The following is a 20519-nucleotide window of genomic DNA, read 5'->3' on the forward strand; positions in this document are numbered from 1 at the left end:
GCTGTCAGCGAGAAGCCCATTTCCCATCTTCTGTTCCCCTCTCTCTCTGCCCCTCCTCTGCTCACGCTCTCTCTCTCAAAAATAAATAAACATTAAAAAAAAAAAAAAGAAAAAAGAATTGGCAAAAAGCCTAGTTTAGGGATCCGTGTCCTTGTCGTTCAACTCCTGAGCCCTAGGTCATCTAAATCCTTCTTCCTGTGGGCTCTGTGACCATGCCTTTCCGAGATCAGCACGGGCATAAAAGTGGGGAAGAAAGGGGTAAAGACGAGAGACGTGTGGGGGTTGGGATAGGCCCACCCCTGTGCATGCCTCCTGTTCCAAGCTGGCCCCAGGTTGGAGAGTTCAGAGCAAAGAAAGGGCTTCTCAGAGGAGCTCTGCTCCAGCCTGGCGAGGCAGGCTGAGAGGAAGGGCCACCACATCCACAAAGCCCACCCAAGCTCCCCAGGGTCCTGGCCAGCACCGCCGCCCCCATGCCGCCCGGTGCCCCACCTCCAGCTCCCGCAGCCGGTGCAGGAGCTCCTGGCAGGTGCCCGTCTCTGTGCCGCCGTCACCACCCTCTCCCGGCCTTGGCTTTCCAGGACTCGTGGCTGGCTGCTCCATGGCCTCCGACATCGGGCCCTGGGAACAAGTGAAGGAGGCCCTGGCGGCTCCTCCAGGGCACAGGGAGGAGGTGAGTGGAGGAGGAGGACAAAGACAAAACTTGTCAGTATTCTTGGAGTTTAGTGCAACTGATGTGCCACGGATACTGTAACAACTCAGGGTCTGACGGACGCACAGACACACTCTTCCCATTTTAAGAACAGGGACCACTGTTTTATAACCCCTGCAACTGCACTCAGCTCAGCCTACCACAGGTCACACAGATGTTGGCCAACTGCCAAGAGACCGGGATTCTCGGCTGAGATGGGCCTCGAACTGTATCTTCCTGGGCACGGTGGTGGGAGGTGGCCTGCAAGCCTCACAAGCTCCCTGCTCCCCGCGAGGCCCCACTGCGCATGCCCTTCCCTCTGCAGGGTCTCCTGACCCCTCCCTGCTTTCCACTTGGCCAGCTCCTTTCTACTCATACTTCAGGGCCCCCACTCCAAGGCCGGGCCGGGCACCCTTCCTACACAGTTCTGTAACCGCCTCCCCGAGACTGTCAACCCCGTGAGGGCAGGGGCTCTACATTCACTTTACTGCCCAGGCCCCCACTTGTTGGTGTGAAAGCTGGCATGTAAGAGACAGAATGATGACTACACAGATGAGTTTGTCACTGCCTGAACACAATACAGCCAGGGTTCTGTCCCGTGTCGTGTTATGTGCCTCACCCACTCCCAGCTACTGCCATGGTTACTGGCTTTAGCTGATGAGTCTTCATCTGCCCTTTGAGTTTCAATTTCTCTGCTAGAGGAAAGTACTCATTTCTTTCTTTTGCACCCATATTGTAGAAATTTCCAGTAGATGGGAAACCCTTCCTAAAAGTGTGGGGGCCCCCAGTCCACCACTGACTACTGGCCTCTTTGACCCCCCTGCAGAGCTGAGTTTAGCACTTTCAGCCCAAGGAAGAGAGGAAGGAGTCCTCTAACAGCTCACCAACCCCACATCTGATTGGTCCCCCCCCCATCCTCGGCTGTAGGGCACTGGGGATGCCTCTCCCGCCCCCCATCTTCCTCCTCCAGTCCCCCCAGCAGCATGCACAGGTTCAAAGCCCCTCACCTGTCTCTGCCTCCTCACCCAGGCTGGCACACACTCTAGAAGCCAAAGTAGTCACCTCGGCTGTTGAGAAAGAGGGAGACGATGTTAGCCATGCAAGCCACAAGCATTTATTTGGCTCCTGCTGTGTACCAGGCACTGGGCCATAGGGGTGAACAAGCCAGAGAGAGCTCTGCCTTTATGAAGCTTCCATTCCACTAGGAGAGGCACATAATATACAGATAAACCAATGAACGCACATCGGGTCCCAACAAGGCACTGACAGGTGACACCGAAGCAGAGACCTCAGTGGAGTCCAGAGGAAACCCTGGAATGGGAAGAGCATTCCAGACACAGAAAAGAGTCAGCGCGAAGGTCCCCGGCTTTCAGCCAGAAATCACTCAGATGAGAAATAGGAGTGAACAGCATGACGCTTTGGGGCCCTTCCACAACACACATCGTCTTCTTTAATCCCCACAGCCACAAAAGGAATTGAATGTTACTGTCAACACCTGTATTCAAGCTAAGGAAACCAAAGGGCAGGAGTTACGCTCACATACACCACATGTACCCTGTGTGCTGAGCAGTGTGTTGGCACTTTCTCATGCACTCCTACATCTGATTCTCCTAACAACTTTATGGGGAGCGGGGGTACCGGCCTGGGTTGAGGAAGCAGTTACTGGAGGCAAAGGATGCTTCCCAAGACATACACGCCGGTTCACAACGCACACTGGACAGGCCTCCTTTTCCTCCTTCCCATGAGGCCTCTCTGTACACACACAAGTTGTACCGTAAGCTCCTTGTATTCTGTAAGCTCCATACAGTCCCAGGGCTCCTGGAGCTTTGCATGTGGACGGATCCGGGTTAAAATCCTGACTCTACAAACTCTGTTTCCTCACCTATAAAATGGGCGTAAGAATACTTAGCCCACGTGGTTGTTGGAGGATGAAATGAGATCATGTATAACGAGTATCTTGCATGAACTCGGTAAATGGAGGATTTTCATGATCACATCCTGACAGAGACACGATGCAAAGTCCTGCCTCATAGCCTGCTGCTACTGTCTGTTCACCTGTAAGGGACTCTGAGTCCCAGGCTCCTCCCTGTGGGGTCGGGGCAGTAGGGGCATCCACAGATCTGAGAGTGCAGCCCCAAACTGGCTGCACTCAGGGCCCTCTTCCTCCCCAACCCCTCCCCACCCTAGAGGGAGAAAGGGGCAACTGCAAAAGGAGAGAACCATTTCTTTGCAAGTAAGAGACAGTGTGTGCCCGTGTTTATGTGACACTGGGAAAGGGGGCTTCTGGAAACTGCAGGAAAAGGAAAAACTTGTAACACTTATTTTTAAACATTCCACAACAATCTAAAGTCCTTTGTTATTTTAACATCATAAAAAATGTATCAAGTAGAACTTCATTCGCCTCATGACATTATCGTGTTTGATATTTTTAGAAATGGACAGGCTTAGAAAAAAATGAAAAAAATTCAGGAAATATCCTCCCCTTCCCACATACATAAATAGGGGTTAAAACCAAAAAAGGCCTCAGGTTACCTCCGCCATTCGAGTTCCACCCTTCCCCCAGCACGGCTCCGATCCTTTGAGTCAGAGGCTCCCACTGTCCCCACGGTTTCCTCGCCTTCCCTCAATCCCCTCACCATTTCTTCCCTGCAGACGCTCCCCGGGAATAGTGGGGTTGGGGTTGCAGAAGGAGTGCTGAGGGATGGGAGAGACAAAGTTGGGAGGGCGAAGGAAAGGAGTGGGGTGAACAGGTCGGTGTCCAGGGGCCAGAAAGGGAGAGAGTTAAAGCTGAGAAGAGCTGGAGTCTTTGTGCTCCCAACACAACAGCAAAAACCAAACTCAGGGTGAAAACGGTTTAGGAGAATCTCTCTTCCTAAAACAACAAAAGTAAAAACACATCCATGAGGCCCAGATCGTGGGGACTGGCAGTGGATTATGTATGTGGTTTTATGTGTGCTGAGGAGGGTGGGGACCCAAACACACCACAGAGCTGACCGCTGCCACTCTCTCAAGCTGAGCCTCTGTGGATCCCAGGGCAGGGAGGCCTGAGTCCCACCGTGACCTCGAGGAGACCCTCCAAGTGATGAGCCACCCAAAAGCAACAGCTCTGTCACGCGCGTCTGTCTCTGGATCCCCAGCTGGGCTTAGGAGAGGCTCCGGAAATGAAGGCAGACCGTGACTCAACCTCGCTTTGGGGAGAAGTTTTCTGCCCTCAGTCGAGGTGGTCTGGCCAACTCAGGCCCAGAGGCCTTCTCTTCATCTGCAGGGCCACAAGCAGAGGGCAGGAAGCTGTCAGCTCGGATTGCTATCGAGTCACAGGGAAGAGGTCGACACTTAAACTTGGCGCCAGGAGCAGAGTGTGCTGTGAGCAGGACCCCAGTTTAAGTTCAAGATTCCTATGGTGAAAAGAAAACTTCCTGCAGCCTCACTCTCCTCTAGGGAATCGAGAGAGTACCATCTCCAGCTCCCAATCTGAGCCTAATTAGGAATCTGGCCCTTCAGAGTCTGGGTTTTCAGCCTCAATCTCATGGGAAGAAAACCAACCCAGACTGGCTCCCCAGTAGCTCCCCCTGCTGGGTGTCAGTGGGGGCCCCTCTCCCAGGGGCTGCACCCCCACCCCCTCCCCATCCTCCCTCAGGCCCCACAACTCCTACTCACAGCTTCTGTGCTCAGCTCTACCCCCCGGCCTGGAAAACCCCCAATCTGGGTGCTTCAGGGTGGCCCTGGTTTCAAACATTCCTCCGGTGGTCCCACGACACGCCTGGATGTTGGATGTTGGGTCTGGAACACATGAGGCCGGCCATGCTGGGTAGAGATGGAGCTGCAGGAGGTGGGAGCTCCAACTCGAACTGGAGGCTTCTCCCGCCAGAACTGCCAACGGGTGGCCCCGCCCCCCACAAAGGCCTGATTCAGAGGGAGGTGACCTCAGTGCCGCTGAGGGGAGGGAGGAAGGGGAAGGGAGGAAGACCAGAGCTGGGGCAGTAAGCAGCAGCCAGGGACAGGGAGGGGGAGCAGCTGCTCAAGGGGGTCTGGGTAACCTGGGGACACAGCTGGTTCAGCCCAATCACTGATCAAATCTGGGTGACACGATCTCTTTGGCCTAGTCACAGAGCCCAGAAGAGAGCTGACTGTCCCGGCCTTTCAATCAGACAGATCAAAGGAGTAAGGATTGCAGTGCCCACCCTCTCCCCAGCCTCCAAGGCCCACCCCTCCCTGCCCTCCAAGGCCAGGCCTGGGAGGAAGAGACTAGAGAGGTGGCAGCAAGCCTGACTTCCATGCTCCCTCACCCTGGCCCTTAGCCAAGGGCTTTGGGCCCCAGTGAGCCCCTCACTCACCAGCTGTTCCCCCCAGAGTCCTTTAGGGAGAGAAGCCAGGGACCAGGGGGTGGGGGAGAGGGGGCAGCTGTGGGAAGGCAGAGATGGAGAAGCTCACTTTAATAACAGAATCATCCGTAACAACAACCGTTTCCCCCCTGCTCCCCCCCATCCCCCAGCTGCTTTCTGGAATCCCCGTCACACCCAAGAGTCCACTTGTAAACAGCAACTTCTGCACCCACAGCAAACACTCCTTTCCAGACAGTATCAGCCCTGGGTCCGGGAGGGATAGAGGGACTGAGGCCCCAGGGCATTCCTGGCCTGAAAGCAGCCACCTTAATCCCTGCCTAAAGCATCTTTCAGCCCTAAGAATTCCAACTGGTCTCCTCCCCCCTCATGGAAAGAGGACAGACAAGAATTTCCTTCCCTCCTCCCGACAACTGGCCCCAAGACACAATAGTCCTACTGAGAGGCTTGTGTCCATGGGGAAGGGGCCCCCAGCATCTCCTTCCAACTTCCTCTTCACAAGAGGACTTTGGATGCAAGAGCTTCCATCCCATGGTGTGGGTTCTTTCTTCCTTCCTTTCTTTCTTAAGTTCATTTATTTATTTTGAGAGAGAGAGAAAGCACGAGCAGAGGAGGGGCAGAGAGAGGAGACAGCAAGAATCCCAAGCAGGCTCCGCACTGCCAGCGCAGATTCTGACACAGGGCTCGAACTCATGACCCTAAAGATCATGACCTGAGCTGAAGTCAGACGCTTAACCAACCGAGCCACCCAGGCGCCCGTGGGTTCTTTCTAACCTCAGTCCTCTGCCCTCCAGGCAGGCCGGAGGAAGGGCAGTTGAGCCCCAAAGTCTTAGACTTCAACACCCCTTACCTCTCTTCTCCTAGTTCCTTCATGCTCCCTGCCCACAGCATAACCCAACAACAACAAAAAGCAGCTGCTGGGGGTAGGCAGAGGAAAGGGGCTCAGACACAGACACAAAGTGTTTATTTATAGGGCCACATGGCCAGGGGCTCTGTGGCCCAGAAGCCTAGTCCCCACTCCCGAAAGCCCAGCTGGACCCATCTTAGCCAAAAGGCAGAAGATTTAGAGTCTAGTCCCAGCACTGCAATTTACTTGCTGTGTGACTTTAGGCAAATCACTTTAGCCTCTCACAAGTTCCTTTACGCCAAGTGGAAGCTGTTCTAGAACCATGTTCTCAAAATGCGGTCCAGGGGCCCTGACGTTCTTCCAAGGAATCCACGGAATCAAAACTATTTTCATAATACTACTAAGACACTATTCTACATCACTCTCATGTAGATATTATACTAATGTACATTAATGTAGATACTACACTAACTCTCATTCTCTGAGTATACAGTGGCATTTTCCAGAGACTATGTGTTATGTGATATCACAACAGACTGAATACGGAAGCAGATATGAGAATCCAGCTGCCTTTTATTGTCAGACGTGACAGATATGCCAGAATGAAGAACAATGCCATTCTTTTCACTATTTTTTTGCTTTGGAAAATATACAGTTACTTAAAATATGTCAACATGTAATGGGTTTATTATTATTATTTTAACTTAATTAGATGTTGAAAACTCTCAGTTCTAATTTACATGACAGTAAATATCAATAGGTATAACCTATATAAACCAAAGCTCTTTGGGGGTCCTCACATTTTTAGAGGTTGGAGGGGTCCTCAGGTCAAAACAGCCTGAGAGTCACTTTTCTTTTTTGTTTTTAATTTTTTTTTTAATGTTTATTTTTGAGAGAGACAGAGCACGAGCAGGGGAGGGGGAGAGAGGGAGGGAGACACAGAATCCGAAGCAAGTTTCAGGCTCTGAGCTGTCAGCACAGAGCCCGACGCGGGGCTCAAACTCACGAACCGTGAGATCATGACCTGAGCCGAAGACGGATGCTTAACCGACTGAGCCACCCAGGTGCCCCAAGAATCACTTTTCTGGAAGTGTTTTCCGATAGAACTTTCTGTGATGATGAAATGTTTACTCTGTACTGTCCAATATGGTAGCCACTGGCTGTATGTAGCTATTGGGCACCCGACATGTAGCTAGTTCAATTGAGTAACTGCATTTTACATTTGAATTACCACATGCAGCTACTTTACGGGATGGTCGAGTTCTAGAAGATCGCCAGGATTCCCTGACTTGAGCCTTCTGGGCCAATGCTTTCTTTCCACACAGAGTCTAGAGGATGGGGTAGGACAGGACTTGACCCTCACTCCTGTCCCCAGGCTTTTGCTTACGTTATTTCTCATTCTCTCCTCACCAAAGGAAACCCGTCCCAGCCAGATCACCGCCAGTCCTGCCTGGCACTCCTACCCCAGTTCCCTGTTAGATCTGCAGTATATAGGGCTTCACGCCTACTCCACTCCCTCAGTCGCCTGCCCTATCACCTGCCCTGGTTTCCCCAGAGAGTCAAAATCAGCAGAGGGAAAACCCCTCAGATCTCTTCCCACCTCCTCATCTCCTCCTGTTGACAGCAGAGGGGATGTCATCTTCCCAGGGAAGGTCAGGCCTTCCTGCCCCGGGCCCATCCCCATTTAGGTCTTGAGTATTTACCTCCTGAAGAGACCTTTCCCGCCCGCCTTTAAAACTTCTCAGGCTGTCTTTCATTTGAAAAACAATCTTTCCCCTGACATTTCTACAGACGCTGCCCTCTTCTGCCTTCCACAACCAAACTTCTCAAAACAAAAATAAAAACAAAAACAAAACTCTCCTCACGTCTTACTCCTTCCTCAGCCTGGTCCAATGTCAGCAGTAACTGCCACACTGCTAAATCCATACAATATTTTCCCATCCCCGTTGCCTTCTCAGGCACAAGTGCCTCTAGTGGCCACTTCCTCATAGACTTTTTTTTTTTAAGGTTAAAAAAAATGTTTATTTTGAGAGAGAGACAGAGAGAGAGAGTATGTGCAAGTGGGGGAGGGGCAGAGGGAGAGAGAGAATCCCAAGCAGGCTCCATGCTGTCAGCACAGAGACTAACCCAGGGCTTGATCTCATGAACTGGGAGATCATGACCTGAGCCGATATCAGGAGTTGGATGCTTAACTGACCAAGCCACCCAGGCGCCCTTTTTTCAAACAAATTTTTTTTTAATGTTTATTTCTGAGACAGAGCACGAGTGGGGGAGGGGCAGAGAGCAAGGGAGACACAGAATCCGAAGCAGGCTCCAGGCTCCGAGCTGTCAGCACAGAGCCCGACGCAGGGCTCGAACTCACAGACCGCGAGATGGTGACCTGAGCCGAAGTCAGAAGCTCAACCGACTGAGCCACCCAGGCGCCCCACCAGGTGCCCCTTTTTAAGTTGTGAGACATAGTTCACATCCCCTATGACTCACCTATTTAAAGTGTGCAATTAATGGGTCATAGTGTAATCACAGATATATGCAACTGTGACAACTTCAGAATGTTTTCATTACCCTTTAATTAGCATCCCCTCACCCTCAACCCTAGGCAACCAGTAATCTATTTTCTGTCTCTATAGATCACCCTATTCTGGACATTTCATATGAATGGAATCGTAGTAGGGGTCGTCTTTGTGAACGGCTTCTTTCACTTAGCACGTTTTCAAGGTTCATCCATGTCGAAGCACATATTGGTACTACACTCCTTTTTCATGGCCAAATAATATTCCATTGTATGGCTACGCTATCAGTTGTTCATCCATTCATCTGTTGATGGACGTTTGGGCTGTTTCCACTTTTTGGCTGTCCCGAATAATGCTGCTATGAGCATCTATGTGCAAGTTTTCATGTGGATTTATGTTTTCATTTCCCTTGGGTATATACCTAGGAGTGGACCTGCTGGATCTTATGGTAACTTTAGGTTTACCTTTTGGAGGAACTACCAAGCTGTTTTCCAAACTGAATGCACCATTTTACAGTCCGGCCAACAGTGTACAAGCGTTTCTCCGTTGCTCCATGTCCTCACCGCTTGTTATTGTCTGATTTCCTGGTTTTAGTCACCCTAGCAAATGTGATACGATATCTCATTCTGGTTTTGATTTTTAGTTCCCCAGTTAGTGATGTTGAGCATCTTTTCATGTGCTTATTGGCCATCTGTGTATCTTCCCTGGAAGAATGTCCATTCAGATCCTTGTTCGTTCTTAATTAGATTATATGGGGTTTTTAAATTTATTATTATTATTATCATTTTAAATGTTTATTTATTTTGAGAGACAGAAAGAGAGCTGGGGAGGGGCAGAGAGAGAGAGAACCCCAAGCAGGCTCTGCACTGTCAGTGCAGAGCCTGATGCAGGGCTCGAATTTATGTACCCGTGAGATGGTGACCTGAGCCAAAATCAAGAGTTGGACACTTAACCGACTGAGCCACCCAGGTGCCCCAATTATGTTTTTTTTTTAATTGAGTTGTATTCAAAATATATATAAAAAATCTTCACAAGTCTCTTATATATTATTTGCAAGTATTTTCTCCCATTCTATAGTTTGTCTTTGATGGTGACCACTTTCTCCTGGATGACTTTTCCCTTTTTTACGATGCTCCTCCCTGCCCTTGCCCCAGCCATCTTGCACTTCTACTTCTGTGTGTATTTTAAAACTTAGCATGGTTTTGTAGGGTTGTGTACACACACACACACACTTAAAAAAAAAATAGACATAGCACCATGTTCTTTTCACTGTTCTATAACTTTCTTTAGAAAAACAATTAAAAAAACAAACACCCAAACCACAGACTTTATTTGGCTTTTACCAGTTTTTCCACTGATGTTTTCTAATCCAACATCTAATCTAGGATCCCACACTGTATTTAATCACCAAATCTCCTTATTCTCCTATGATTCATGATAGTTCCTCAGTCTTTGTCTTTCATGACCTTGGCATTTTGGAAGGGAAGGGAATGGATCAGGTCAGTATTTTAGAGAACGTTCCCTTACTGGGGTTTGTTTGATGTTTTCTCCAGTTAGACTGAGGTTCTGAATTTTTAGAAGGAATACCATAGAGGGTGCCCTTCTCAGTGCATTATATCAGGGGTATAATGTTGCGACGCCTTATGACTGGTGAGGTTAACCTTGACCACCTGGTTAGATGGTATCTGCTAGTGGGTTTATCCACTGTAAAGTTACTATTTTTCCTTTTGTAATTAGTAACCAGTTTGGGGGGCAATACTTATTGACCATGCAAACACCCTGTTTCTTCTTAAATTCTCACCCACTAATTTTAGGATTCATCAGTGGATCTTGCTCACAGCAATTACTGTAGCATTCTAATAATAATTTTTGATTGCCTTCATTCCTTACACATTTATTAATGAGAAGTTTTCTATAAGGAAAAGCCGTCCCTTCACTGCCACTGATTTACCTAATTACATATTTATATTAGCACAAACTCATGGATATTTTATTCTTTGGATTATAATCCAATAGTATCATCATTGACTTCATTGCTTAAATTCCAGCCTTGATCATGGAGAACTCTTTCAGGCTGGCTCCTGTATCCTTTCAACATGTCCCCATATAAAGAAAATGTATTTACTTAAAAAAAAAATTTTTTTTTAACATTTATTCATTTTTGAGAGAAAGAAAGAGAGAGCGTGAGTGAGGGAAGGGCAGAAAGAGAGGGAGACAGACAGAATCCGAAGCAGGCTCCAGGCTCTGAGCTGTCAGCATAGAGCCCGATGTGGAGCTCAAACACATGAACCGTGGGATCATGGCCTGAGCTGAAGTCGGACACTCAACTGACTGAGCCATCCAGGCGCCCCGAAAATGTATTTACTTTTTAACATCTGCTTACTTTCTGGCACCATAAAATGTTCCAGACTTATCTTATATTTTCCCTGCCACAATCACTTTTCCAAGAAGCTCCACCAGAGCAATCATCTTTCTAAAACTGTAAGTCTAATTGTGTCCCTCCTGCCTCAAATCTTCCCATGACCTCTGAGTGCCTCGGGGACAGACCAAAGCCCTCAGCACAGTCCTGGAAGCCCTGCCCTGGCCCCAGAGCAATTCTCCTGAAAAGCTGTCCTGAACTGATGCTGCCCACATTGATCTGTCTTCTTGACGTGCCTCCTGCAGGACCAACTGTACTGTGTCCTGTTCTCTAGTCCTCCCCTATGAGGAAGACGGGACTTCCCGGGCTATCAGAAGGGGAGCTCCCCGAGGGGGAGCCCTGCCTGCATAATTGTACCCCCACTTGCTGCCAGTGCACTGCTTCTATCCACGAGGCCCTGAACCTGGTGATCTCCTTTCATTCCAGACAGAATAAGACCAGAAAGAAGAGATGGTGGGCTCATCAGGGTCTCTTCAAGACCCCCAACTGCACCCCCCCCCAAATGGCTCTGAGGGCCCATATGACAAACCATGCTGAGAGGTGAGGAAGGGATGGTTTCTTTCAGATTTGTCCCTATCCGAGCCCTCAACCCACTCCCAGGCCTCAGTGGTTCCCTCTGGCAAATGGGACTAATCTATTTATTTTGAGGATATTTCCAAACAGATCACTCAGTGGGAGTCACAACACTGGGTACTGGGGGGCCACTCAGAGACGGATCAGTTCTTCTCACCTCTTGGGGCTTGCAGTCTGTTGGGGGACATAAGACATGTAGGTGATAGCTGTACTGTGAAGGAAGTCCCACGAGAGAATTTTTTTTTTGAGAACTTTAAAAACCAGGAGAGAAATATTGAGCTGCAGTTGAAACAGTTTTTTCAGAACTCAAGGCATCAAGTGAAGTGGGACTTTATAGACCCGTAGGGTTTAGGGACACGGGAACGGCAAGGGGGTCATTCTAGGCAAAAGGCAGGCATAAACAGAAGAAGGCAGAAATCTGTGGGTGTGTACGGAAACAGAATGACTCAGTGCAGCTGGACTGAAGGGCATTTGAAGGTGAGTGTTTCCTGGTCCCCTGGCCCATGCCAGTTACTAACTCCTCTCCTATCTCCTGACCCAACAGCAGAGTCAGCATATTTTCAACACCCTGGGTGTAACCAGAGACACGTGCTGGGTCCCACAGGAAGAGCTGAGGCAGAGAGGCTCCTGGAGGCAGCAGTAGAGGCGACTGCTGAGTTGACTACTGGTACATCAGCGATCCGCTCTCAGGTCCAAGAGGAAAAGGGCCTGGGAGGCTGCATAGCCTGATGGCTCTCAGGCTGCACCTGCAGGCCCTACCCTCCCAGCCCCCAGGGAGCCTCTTTCTTGGCCTCTTTCTTCAAAGGGAACAGGCTTTGGCCAGCCAAATGCCTTCCACGTCCAGGCGGCTTCAGTGTTGACTTCGTGGTTGCCATTTGGCCAGAGCGCGGAGGTGACCTCCTAAGCTACCAGCTCTGGCAAGAAGAAAGCAGCCTTCCCTGGGAACAAAAGTAGCTCTGGCACACTCACAAACCCTCACTTTCTGCTCTTATTTGTGCCCACAAATGGGAGTGAGACTTCCTGGATTCCGGTTCTGGCTCAGCCACACCGAATGACCCTGGGTGAAGCCTAGAACCCTTCTGGGACTCAGTTTTTCCTATCTGTAAAATGGGATGAATTCTCTGACTTCTCTCCTCCTGCAGGACATAGAAGGATGAGATCATGTCTGGAAAGGGATGGCAGCTGAGAAGACAGGTCCCCTCATGTGGGGTAAGGGGGTTGAAGGTGAAGAGCTTGGCAGGGCTTTTAGGAGAAGCCCTTGGCTTTGATTCTGCCTTCCTCCCACAGGGCCCACAGGCTTCTCAGGAAAGCAGGGGGTGGGGGGCGGGGAGTGGGGAGAGGAAGGGACAGCAAAGCCAAGAGCTTTAGCCTTCTTCCAGTCCCAGGGACAGGAAGTGAGGTGCCGTCTAGAGAGGAAGTGAGAAGCAAACACCCCCCAACTTCCCCTCAGCCTGCAGTGGAAAGGAAGGTTCCAGCTTCAGCAGCCTGCAGGCCCAGAGCTGGGGATAGAAGGCGGTGGGGTGGGGGTGGGGAGGAGGCCTTATCCATACCATCTGACAGAGAAAGGGGTTTCTTGTTTTGGACATAATAAAAGTCAAGGGGCCCAGGACATCCCGCAGACTGGGAAAGAGGTCAAGCTGAAAAACCCAGCCTTCCAGGTCACGTGGCACCACATCGCAGTCCTGGGCCCAGACCCTTGCTCCCAGCTTCATACTGTGCCATACCATGTGCCCCGCCCCCCTCGGCAACACATGCACACTCCCACACACACCAAGGTGGACCAGGTCCTCTGATTACTGGTTCTTCCAATATATGCCCTTTCCTTAGCACAACACTAGCACATAGTAACTGCTGGACAGAGCTTGAGAATTCCTCAGAGGCTGGTTTTGGCCTAAACCTTGGCATCTGAATGAAGTTTAGTATACGAAGCTGAACAAACCCTGCTTATGGCCTGGGGCCAACTGGGGGGCCCTGGGTGGGTGGTAAAGATTGGAAACCAGAGACCTGACAGAGATGGAAGGAAAAAATCCATGCACACCCAGATATTGCCAACAGGTACCAGATGAAGACGATATATGCTATCTGCTATCATTTGGGTAAGGGAAGAAACCTAAGAATACGCATTACATTCGTTTTGTGTATTCTTTTTTTTTTTAAGTTTAATTTTTACTTATTTTGAGAGAGAGAGAGAGAGAGAGAGAGAGAATGAGCAAGGGAGAGAATGAGCAGGGGAGGGAGAGAACAAGAGAGAGGGAGAGAGAGAGAATTCCAAAAAACTCTATGCTGAGCATGACATGGGGCTCAATCCCACAACCATGAGATCACGACCTGAGCTGAAAGTAAGAGTCAGTGGCTTAACCAAATGAGCCACCCAGGTGTCCCTGCGTAAAGACATTCTTGAGGGCTATGTAAAAAATAAGTGATTATCTGTAGAGGAAAAGAGGGTGGAGGTGGGAGCACAATTTCTCAACGTATACCTTTTTGTACCATTTTGATTTTTGGACTATGTTAAAAAAATGTCTAATGAAAAACTGCAATACGAAACTTAAAAAAAAAAGAAGGTATAACCACTTTCCCAAGTGATTTCTTTTTTTTTTTTTAATTTTTTTAATGTTTATTTATTTTTGAGAGAGAGAGAGAGTGTGAGCAGGGGAGGGGCAGAGAAAGAGGGGGATACAGAATTGGAAACAGGCTCCAGGCTCTGAGCTGTCAGCACAGAGCCCGACACGGGGCTGGAACTCATGAACCATGAGATCACGATCTGAGCCGAAGTTGGATGCTTAACCAACTGAGCTACCTACGTGCCCCTCCCAGGTGATTTCTAAAGCTCATCCCAGCTGGGGATATTAGATTGGGGAATATGGGGATATTCCCATATTAGAAGTAGGGACCAGGTCCCTGGGACAAGGGAGTGGTGAGGAGATCTGGCTAGATGAGGCCAAAGGACACCAGTCTTCACTCCCTTTCTTCCCGTAATGCTCTCACTGAGCTAGGAGACAGGCCCTTTCACACCCAGGCTGTGGTGCAGCATGGTAGCACCAAACTATTCAGAAGGTGGTCAGGGCCGCTTCCTCCTGGGTTCATTCTAGATCGCACAGGGCAGAGGCAAAGGTGGGAGGTTGGGCAAGGGGAGAGTTTGGGGCAGATGGGAGTACATTGGGGTAAATGACACCCGGGAGTACCTACGGCTGCTGCGGACAGGTTCTGGGGGTGTCTCAACAGGTCTTAATATCTATCTAAAAGGACCATAAAAGAACAACCTGCAGCCCCCACATCAAGCCAGCTAGGGGTAAAATGAATCAGGCCACAGAAGTGTGACTGCTGAGAATCCTAGGGCCACACCCCAGGAGTTCTGGGGCCCCTCACAGTCTCATCTAGGAACAAGCTCATCATTCTACCCAGGGAGGGACAATTTCAAGCCCTTCATGACAGTGAGAACTGTAGACGAGTGCCCCAAGCAGCACCCAACACCACTCAAGCCTTGCAGGCATCAGCATGAGAAGCAGAATGGGGTCCTCTCTCTTTTTAAAATATCTATCTATAGGGACCCCTGGGTGGCTCAGGAGGTTAAGCATCCATCCGATTCTTGATTTTAGCTCAGGTTATGATCTCACAATTCAGGAGTTCAAGCCCCACATCAGGCTCCATGCTGATAGTGTGGAGCCTGCTTGAGATGCTCTCTCTGCTGCTCTTTCTTGCTCAAACATAAATAAACTTTAAAAAATTTTTTTAAATAAAAGAAAAAATAGGGGCGCCTGGGTGGCTTGGTCGGTTAAGCGTCTGACTTCGGCTCAGGTCATGATCTCACGGTCCGTGAGTTCGAGCCCCGCGTCGGGCTCTGTGCTGACTGCTCGGAGCCTGGAGCCTGTTTCAGATTCTGTGTCTCCCTCTCTATCTGCCCCTCCCCTGTTCATGCTCTGTCTCTCTCTGTCTCAAAGATAAATAAACCTTAAAAAAAATAAATAAATAAAAAATACCTACCTATATGCATATAGATATTTTTTAAATTTTTTTACATTTTATTTATTTTTGATAGAGAGAGACAGAGCACAAGTGGGGGAGGGGCAGAGAGAGACAGAGACACAGAATCCGAAGTAGGCTCCAGGCTCCAAGCTGTCAGCACAGAGCCCGACGTGGGGCTCGAACTCACAAACCACGAGATCATGACCTGAGCCGAAGTCGGACGCTTAACCGACTGAGCCACCCAGGCGCCCGTAGATAGATATTTTTTAAAAGCTTGGTGAATACTGGAGAAATCCCAGAGCCCAAGGACAGCTATAAGGCCCAGGTATTGTGCCTGGCTGTGCTCTTCTCAGTGGCTGCTGGATTTGTAGAAATCAGTAATAATAGCAACGATAATTCACCTTAATAACAGCCTGGCCTCCTCAGGCTTCTTTCATCTGTGTTAACTCCCAGAGCTGGGAAAATGGTAATTATTGAGCAAGTGCCACACCCCAGCTATGATGTGTTATTAATCCATCAGCACAGGCTGGGAAACTGAGGCCCAGGGAGGCTTTCCCCTCACACAGAACTAAGAATACAGGAGCTGAGGGCCACTGGGTAGTGAGGAACTGAAGGTGCTGGTTCCGTTCCTGCTACGTTTTGGGCCAGGGCCTCTGATCTTGAATGTGTGTGGACACTCACTCTGCCAAAGTACTGCAAAGCAGATCAACAGCTGCTTTGAGCACCTCTGGATCTCCGCAACGCACACAGGCACTGCAGGGTAAGTGAGCGCTCAGCCCTCTCAACAGCCCCCCACCGCGGGCACCATCTGCAAAGTGGGAACAAGGGGCATCTTGCAGCTGGGAGGGTGGATCAGATCAGAAATACGTCTAGAAGTGGGGAGACTACTTCTCAGGGAGTCAAGCCCATCTCTGCAACCCCCTTCCAACTTTGGCACTGATTTCAAAATAACGAGACCCTTCTTATAGCAAGGTGGCATGGTCTGTCACTGTTGTAGAAACCTGCAGAGGAGGTCCAGCTGGCCTGTGCCCTCCAGAAGGGCAGGGGAAGGTAGGCAAAGAGTCACAGACGACTAAAGATCTTTTCCCATCATGGCCATGGAGGGAAGCAGCAGAGGCTCAAATGAGGATGGGAGGGTCAACACAGAGGCACTGCCTGTGCGGAGCCATCCACAGCCTATGTGCCTGGTACTGTGAGAGATGCTGGGAACAGACACAATCTCAGCTCTGGGGAAACCGCAAGGGCAAGCCAGGAGCAACCAATGACCTTGTCCTCCAACCTTCCAGGGCAGGGCCTGGGGAAAAACATTAAGGGTGGTGCTCTAGGGGATTGGAAGTTATTTTTCTTCAGCATGTTAGAGCTGACCAGAGCCCCTGAGATAGCACTCTGACCCTCCAAAAGTCCAGCTCTCCACAATCTCAGGTTCAAGAAATGCCCTCTCTGCTTTAAGTTTGGCCAGGCCCCTCATGCATGAGAAATTAAGGCAGGCTGGAACCATGTAAAACACTAGACCAGAGTCAGGAGCCCTGCCTCTGACACTCATCATTGCATGAATCACTTCCCCCTCTGGACTTCACAGTTTCCCCATTTTTAACACGAGGGCGTTGGACTAGATGTCTCTAGGATTCCTTCCAGCCTATGACTATGTTGTTTTGATGTGGTGGCAGATCCCAGGTTGATTTACATAAATTTGCATGTTCAATCAGAAATCCCAAACTCCAAGTATAGAAAATCCAATCAGTCCATTAGTGCAGCCAGACTAGGGCTGGAGGAGCCTGCCAGGTTCGGGTGAGGATTGTCAAAGCAGACTGTGGTAGTGGTGGTGAATTGGGGGAGGAGCCGGGGGAAGCAGGGCGAGAAGTGGCATTTGTTCTAAGGGATGCAGTTCTGGTGAGCCAGAGCTGACGGGGCCAGGGTCCCCTCTTCAGCTATCAGGCAAGGGTCCTTTCTCCTCCTGCTTCTAACGGGGCCTCTGGCTGGCCAGCCTCGGAGCCACACCCCAAGAGGAAACAGCAGCCTCTGCCTAGCAACAGCCGCATCCTTCATTCTGACAGGGACTCCACCATTAACCACTTTCTGGGAAACTGACCTCCCTGGGAGCTTCCATTCTCCAATCCAGGGACTCCTCGCAGTGAGGAAGGTTTCCTTGGGGTCTAACCTAAATACCTCCTGTTGTAGCTTCAATCCATGGGCAGCAGGGCCCAGGGAAGAGGGCTCCCCAGGCCCAGGAGAGCTAGCAATGCAGGAGAATGCGTCCCATGTCTAACCAATCCCACAGCCTCTCTAACTACCACCTCCTCTAACATCCCCCTTGGCACCTGGGAGATCAAGGATGAAAACAAACAAGGAAAACGTGAAGGCTTTGGCTCTTGGGCTAGAGAGCAAGTCCCAACCTGGAGAACCTGACTCCTGAGAAACTGTACCCCCAGGAGGGAAGGAGGCTGGGAAAGGTGGGGCTGGGGCAGTTTCTCCCTGCTGCTTGGCTGCCATGGAAGGGCTTGGGAGGCTGGCTGGACTGGGTAAAGGCAGCAGGGAGGACTCCTTAAGCCCACTGCCTGGGGACTGGGTAGGGAAGAGGGGTGGGGGAGGGCACAGGTGAGGTGAGTAGGGCCAGGGAGTGAGATGGGCAACAGCAGCAGGGCTCTCGTCCTCTTCCCATAAGAGGGTGGATGAATGTGCTGTGCTCCCTGGCTCAGATCCTAAAACAAGTCCCAACAGCTGAGATGCAAACTGTCTCCTGGGAATCTGCTTACCCTACTGGCCCTTGGCTGCTGCCCCTTCTCGCAACTCCTCCCCAAAGGCCCAACTCAAAGACTGGCCTGCCAGGATGTCTCAGCAGAGGCCTTGATGGGTGGGCCAAACCCCAGCCAGCAAGAGTTCATACCCCAATCCACCAAGAGTAAGCAAGACAACGGCAGAAGAAGCGATTCTTCTTAGGCAGAATAAGGGAGTCTGCTCCTCTCCACCCAAGGTTCCAGTCCTAAGCAACTATGACTTAGAACCGTATCACCCAACATCTACCCCTTCCAACTTCAAAGGCACCCTGCCAGAGGACCTTTCTACCTTTCAGATTCACTTCTCAGTGGAACCACACAATGTCAAAAAGCGAAAGGGAATGTTAGAGCTCTCTAGTGCAATTGCTGAATTTTACAGATAGGAGAAAAAGAGCCCCAGAGAGGCAAGCTCTCTTGGCCAAAGTCACACAGCAAGCTGGGAAGAGAAGACACCAGTGCTTCTGACTCCCAGTCCACAGAGATAGCAGCCTGGTCCTCATATACATTGGTTTCTGCCTACTGTGGAACAGCCTTCTCTGCAGCCCAGGCCATCTGCCTCTCTAGGTTCCCACTCTGTTCCAAAGACCTAAACTGGAGAAAGATGCTGGAGTGCCTGAGCCACTTCATGCCGAGACCACAGACTTAGAAAACAAAGTTGAATTATGTGGGAATAGCTCCCCAGACAGGAATACACGTTTCTCTGAAGTAGGAAACCCACTAACCCTAGGCTGTTCACAGAAAGTTAGGGAACCAATACGAGAAGTGAATTTTTTGTCTCCCTTCTTGAAAGACCAGGGGTCTTGGAGTCAGCTGGCATAATGTCTTCCAAGAGAGGGTCTGCAACAAGACAACTAGGCTGGGTTCATTTTTTCCAACAGTACTGTCCATAGAATGGTTAGACACTGACTCCCTCTCTCCTGTCCCCCAGGACCACCCCTGTCCCAGGCATCTTCCTCCAGCCACTACCTCTGGCAGACAGTTGTGCTTAGGCAAGAGGACCCGTGGAGAGGGCGAGGGTGGTTGGGAGGGAATAAGAAGGGTTTGCCTTCACAGCCAGGAACCCATCCAGTGTAAGACCCCCCTGGTTCCTCAGAAAGGCGAGCATTTGCGAAGTAGCAGCTGGCAGGCTGGATGGATAGAGCTGAGAACCTGGAAAACCAGGCCTGCGGGAGGTGAGGGACCTTCGTGCCCTTGGGGCAGTGCCAGGACTGGAGACATGGGGCCTTGGGCCCAGAATAAGGAGAAGGGGGCTGGGGTTCGGTGAGCCGCTTTTCTAGTCGGCCTAGGCCAGGGGAGTGTCGGGCACAGATAAATTCTCTGCATTCTTCTGGCACCGCAGCCAGGACCCAGAGAGCCTTTTCTGCAGGCGCTGCCCTGGCCCCACACCCTGCCCAGCCCTTCTCCCTCCCTCAGTCTCTCTTTAGTGTTCAGCCTCCCGGCCCCCGCCTCCTTCCTTCCCGCAGCCCCTCAAAGCCACGGAAGGATTGTTCCTAGAGACCCTGATCTCTCCGCCTCTCCCCATCTTCCCCACGCCCTACCGCCCCAGGCCACGGGGACTGCAAGGAGGGCGAAGAGGAGCCCGGGGCTCGTCTCCGCGCCTGCGCTTTGGGGAGAGCCTCCCTCCCCCCTGCGCAACAACCCCGCACCGCTAAGCGGCACCCGGACAGTGGGATGCGGGTGGGGTGGGGTGCGCAGCTGGGGCAAGGTCAGTGCTTTCAAAGAGGGAGGGAGACCGGCCCCCGGAACATCCCCCTGTCCCGAAAGTTTCCCTTCCGGGGCCATGGAGTGTGCGCGAGGATGGCGCGGGGGGCGGTAGGGGGTGGGGTAGGGGTGGACAGAGTCGCAGCCGGACCCCCCACCCCCACCCCGGGACAGTGCGGCGGGAGGGAGGGGCAGGCAGCTAGGTCCGGGCAGGAAGGCGCGCCGCCCCCTCCGACCCAAGGCTGCCACGAGAGCCTTACCCTTCAAACCGCCCACCCCCAGCCCAGAGCTTACAGACCCTCCACTCGCCGCCTTTTAAATCCCAAGTAGGCCTGGAACTCACCGAAATGAGGTGCTGAACTGGGCCAGGGCAGGCCGGATCCGCCGGGTCCATGGCCGCGGCTCGGGGGCGGGGGGCAGAAGAAGGGGGGTGCTGGGGCCGCCTCTTGATGTCAAGGCTTTAAAGGGGCCAGTGAGCCCCGCCCCTCGCCGAGACCCCGCCTCCCTCCTTCCGCACAGCCAATCCACGTTCGCCCTGGATGCGCGCCCCTCCCAGCCCCCTCCAGATGTTCCCAGGACGAGAGCTAAGTCCGCCCGTCCGGAGAGCGCCGCTTCCGCCCCGGTGGGAAGGACCTCCCCTCCCCCTATAGAGAAACACTCTCTTCTGGCGCGGTGGGGTCCAGTTTGGTAAACCTTCCCGGTGC

The 20519-nt window shown here is 51.2% G+C and overlaps 1 protein-coding gene across 4 annotated transcripts in view; it reads right to left on the minus strand.

The window, feature by feature from the left end:
• Positions 1-20245, minus strand: part of NCKAP5L (NCK associated protein 5 like) — a 32199-nt gene extending 11954 nt beyond the window's left edge. Inside the window, exons 1-3 of one of the 4 annotated variants that reach the window (XM_030322553.1) lie at positions 20159-20245; positions 1696-1755; positions 490-618 (exon numbers count right to left, since the gene is read on the minus strand). In XM_030322553.1, the coding sequence (XP_030178413.1) occupies positions 490-612 (123 nt within the window). In that variant the 5' untranslated portion in view covers positions 613-618; positions 1696-1755; positions 20159-20245. Of the gene's footprint in view, positions 1-489; positions 1595-1695; positions 1756-4345; positions 4454-20158 lie in introns of those variants that run through there. The other 3 variants (XM_030322552.1, XM_032593968.1, XM_030322549.1) reach the window with 3 other exon arrangements.
• Between the last annotated feature and the right edge of the window lie 274 nt (positions 20246-20519).

Source organism: Lynx canadensis, chromosome B4, assembly GCF_007474595.2.
Source record: "Lynx canadensis isolate LIC74 chromosome B4, mLynCan4.pri.v2, whole genome shotgun sequence".
In the NCBI taxonomy this organism is placed as follows: Eukaryota; Metazoa; Chordata; class Mammalia; order Carnivora; family Felidae; genus Lynx; species Lynx canadensis.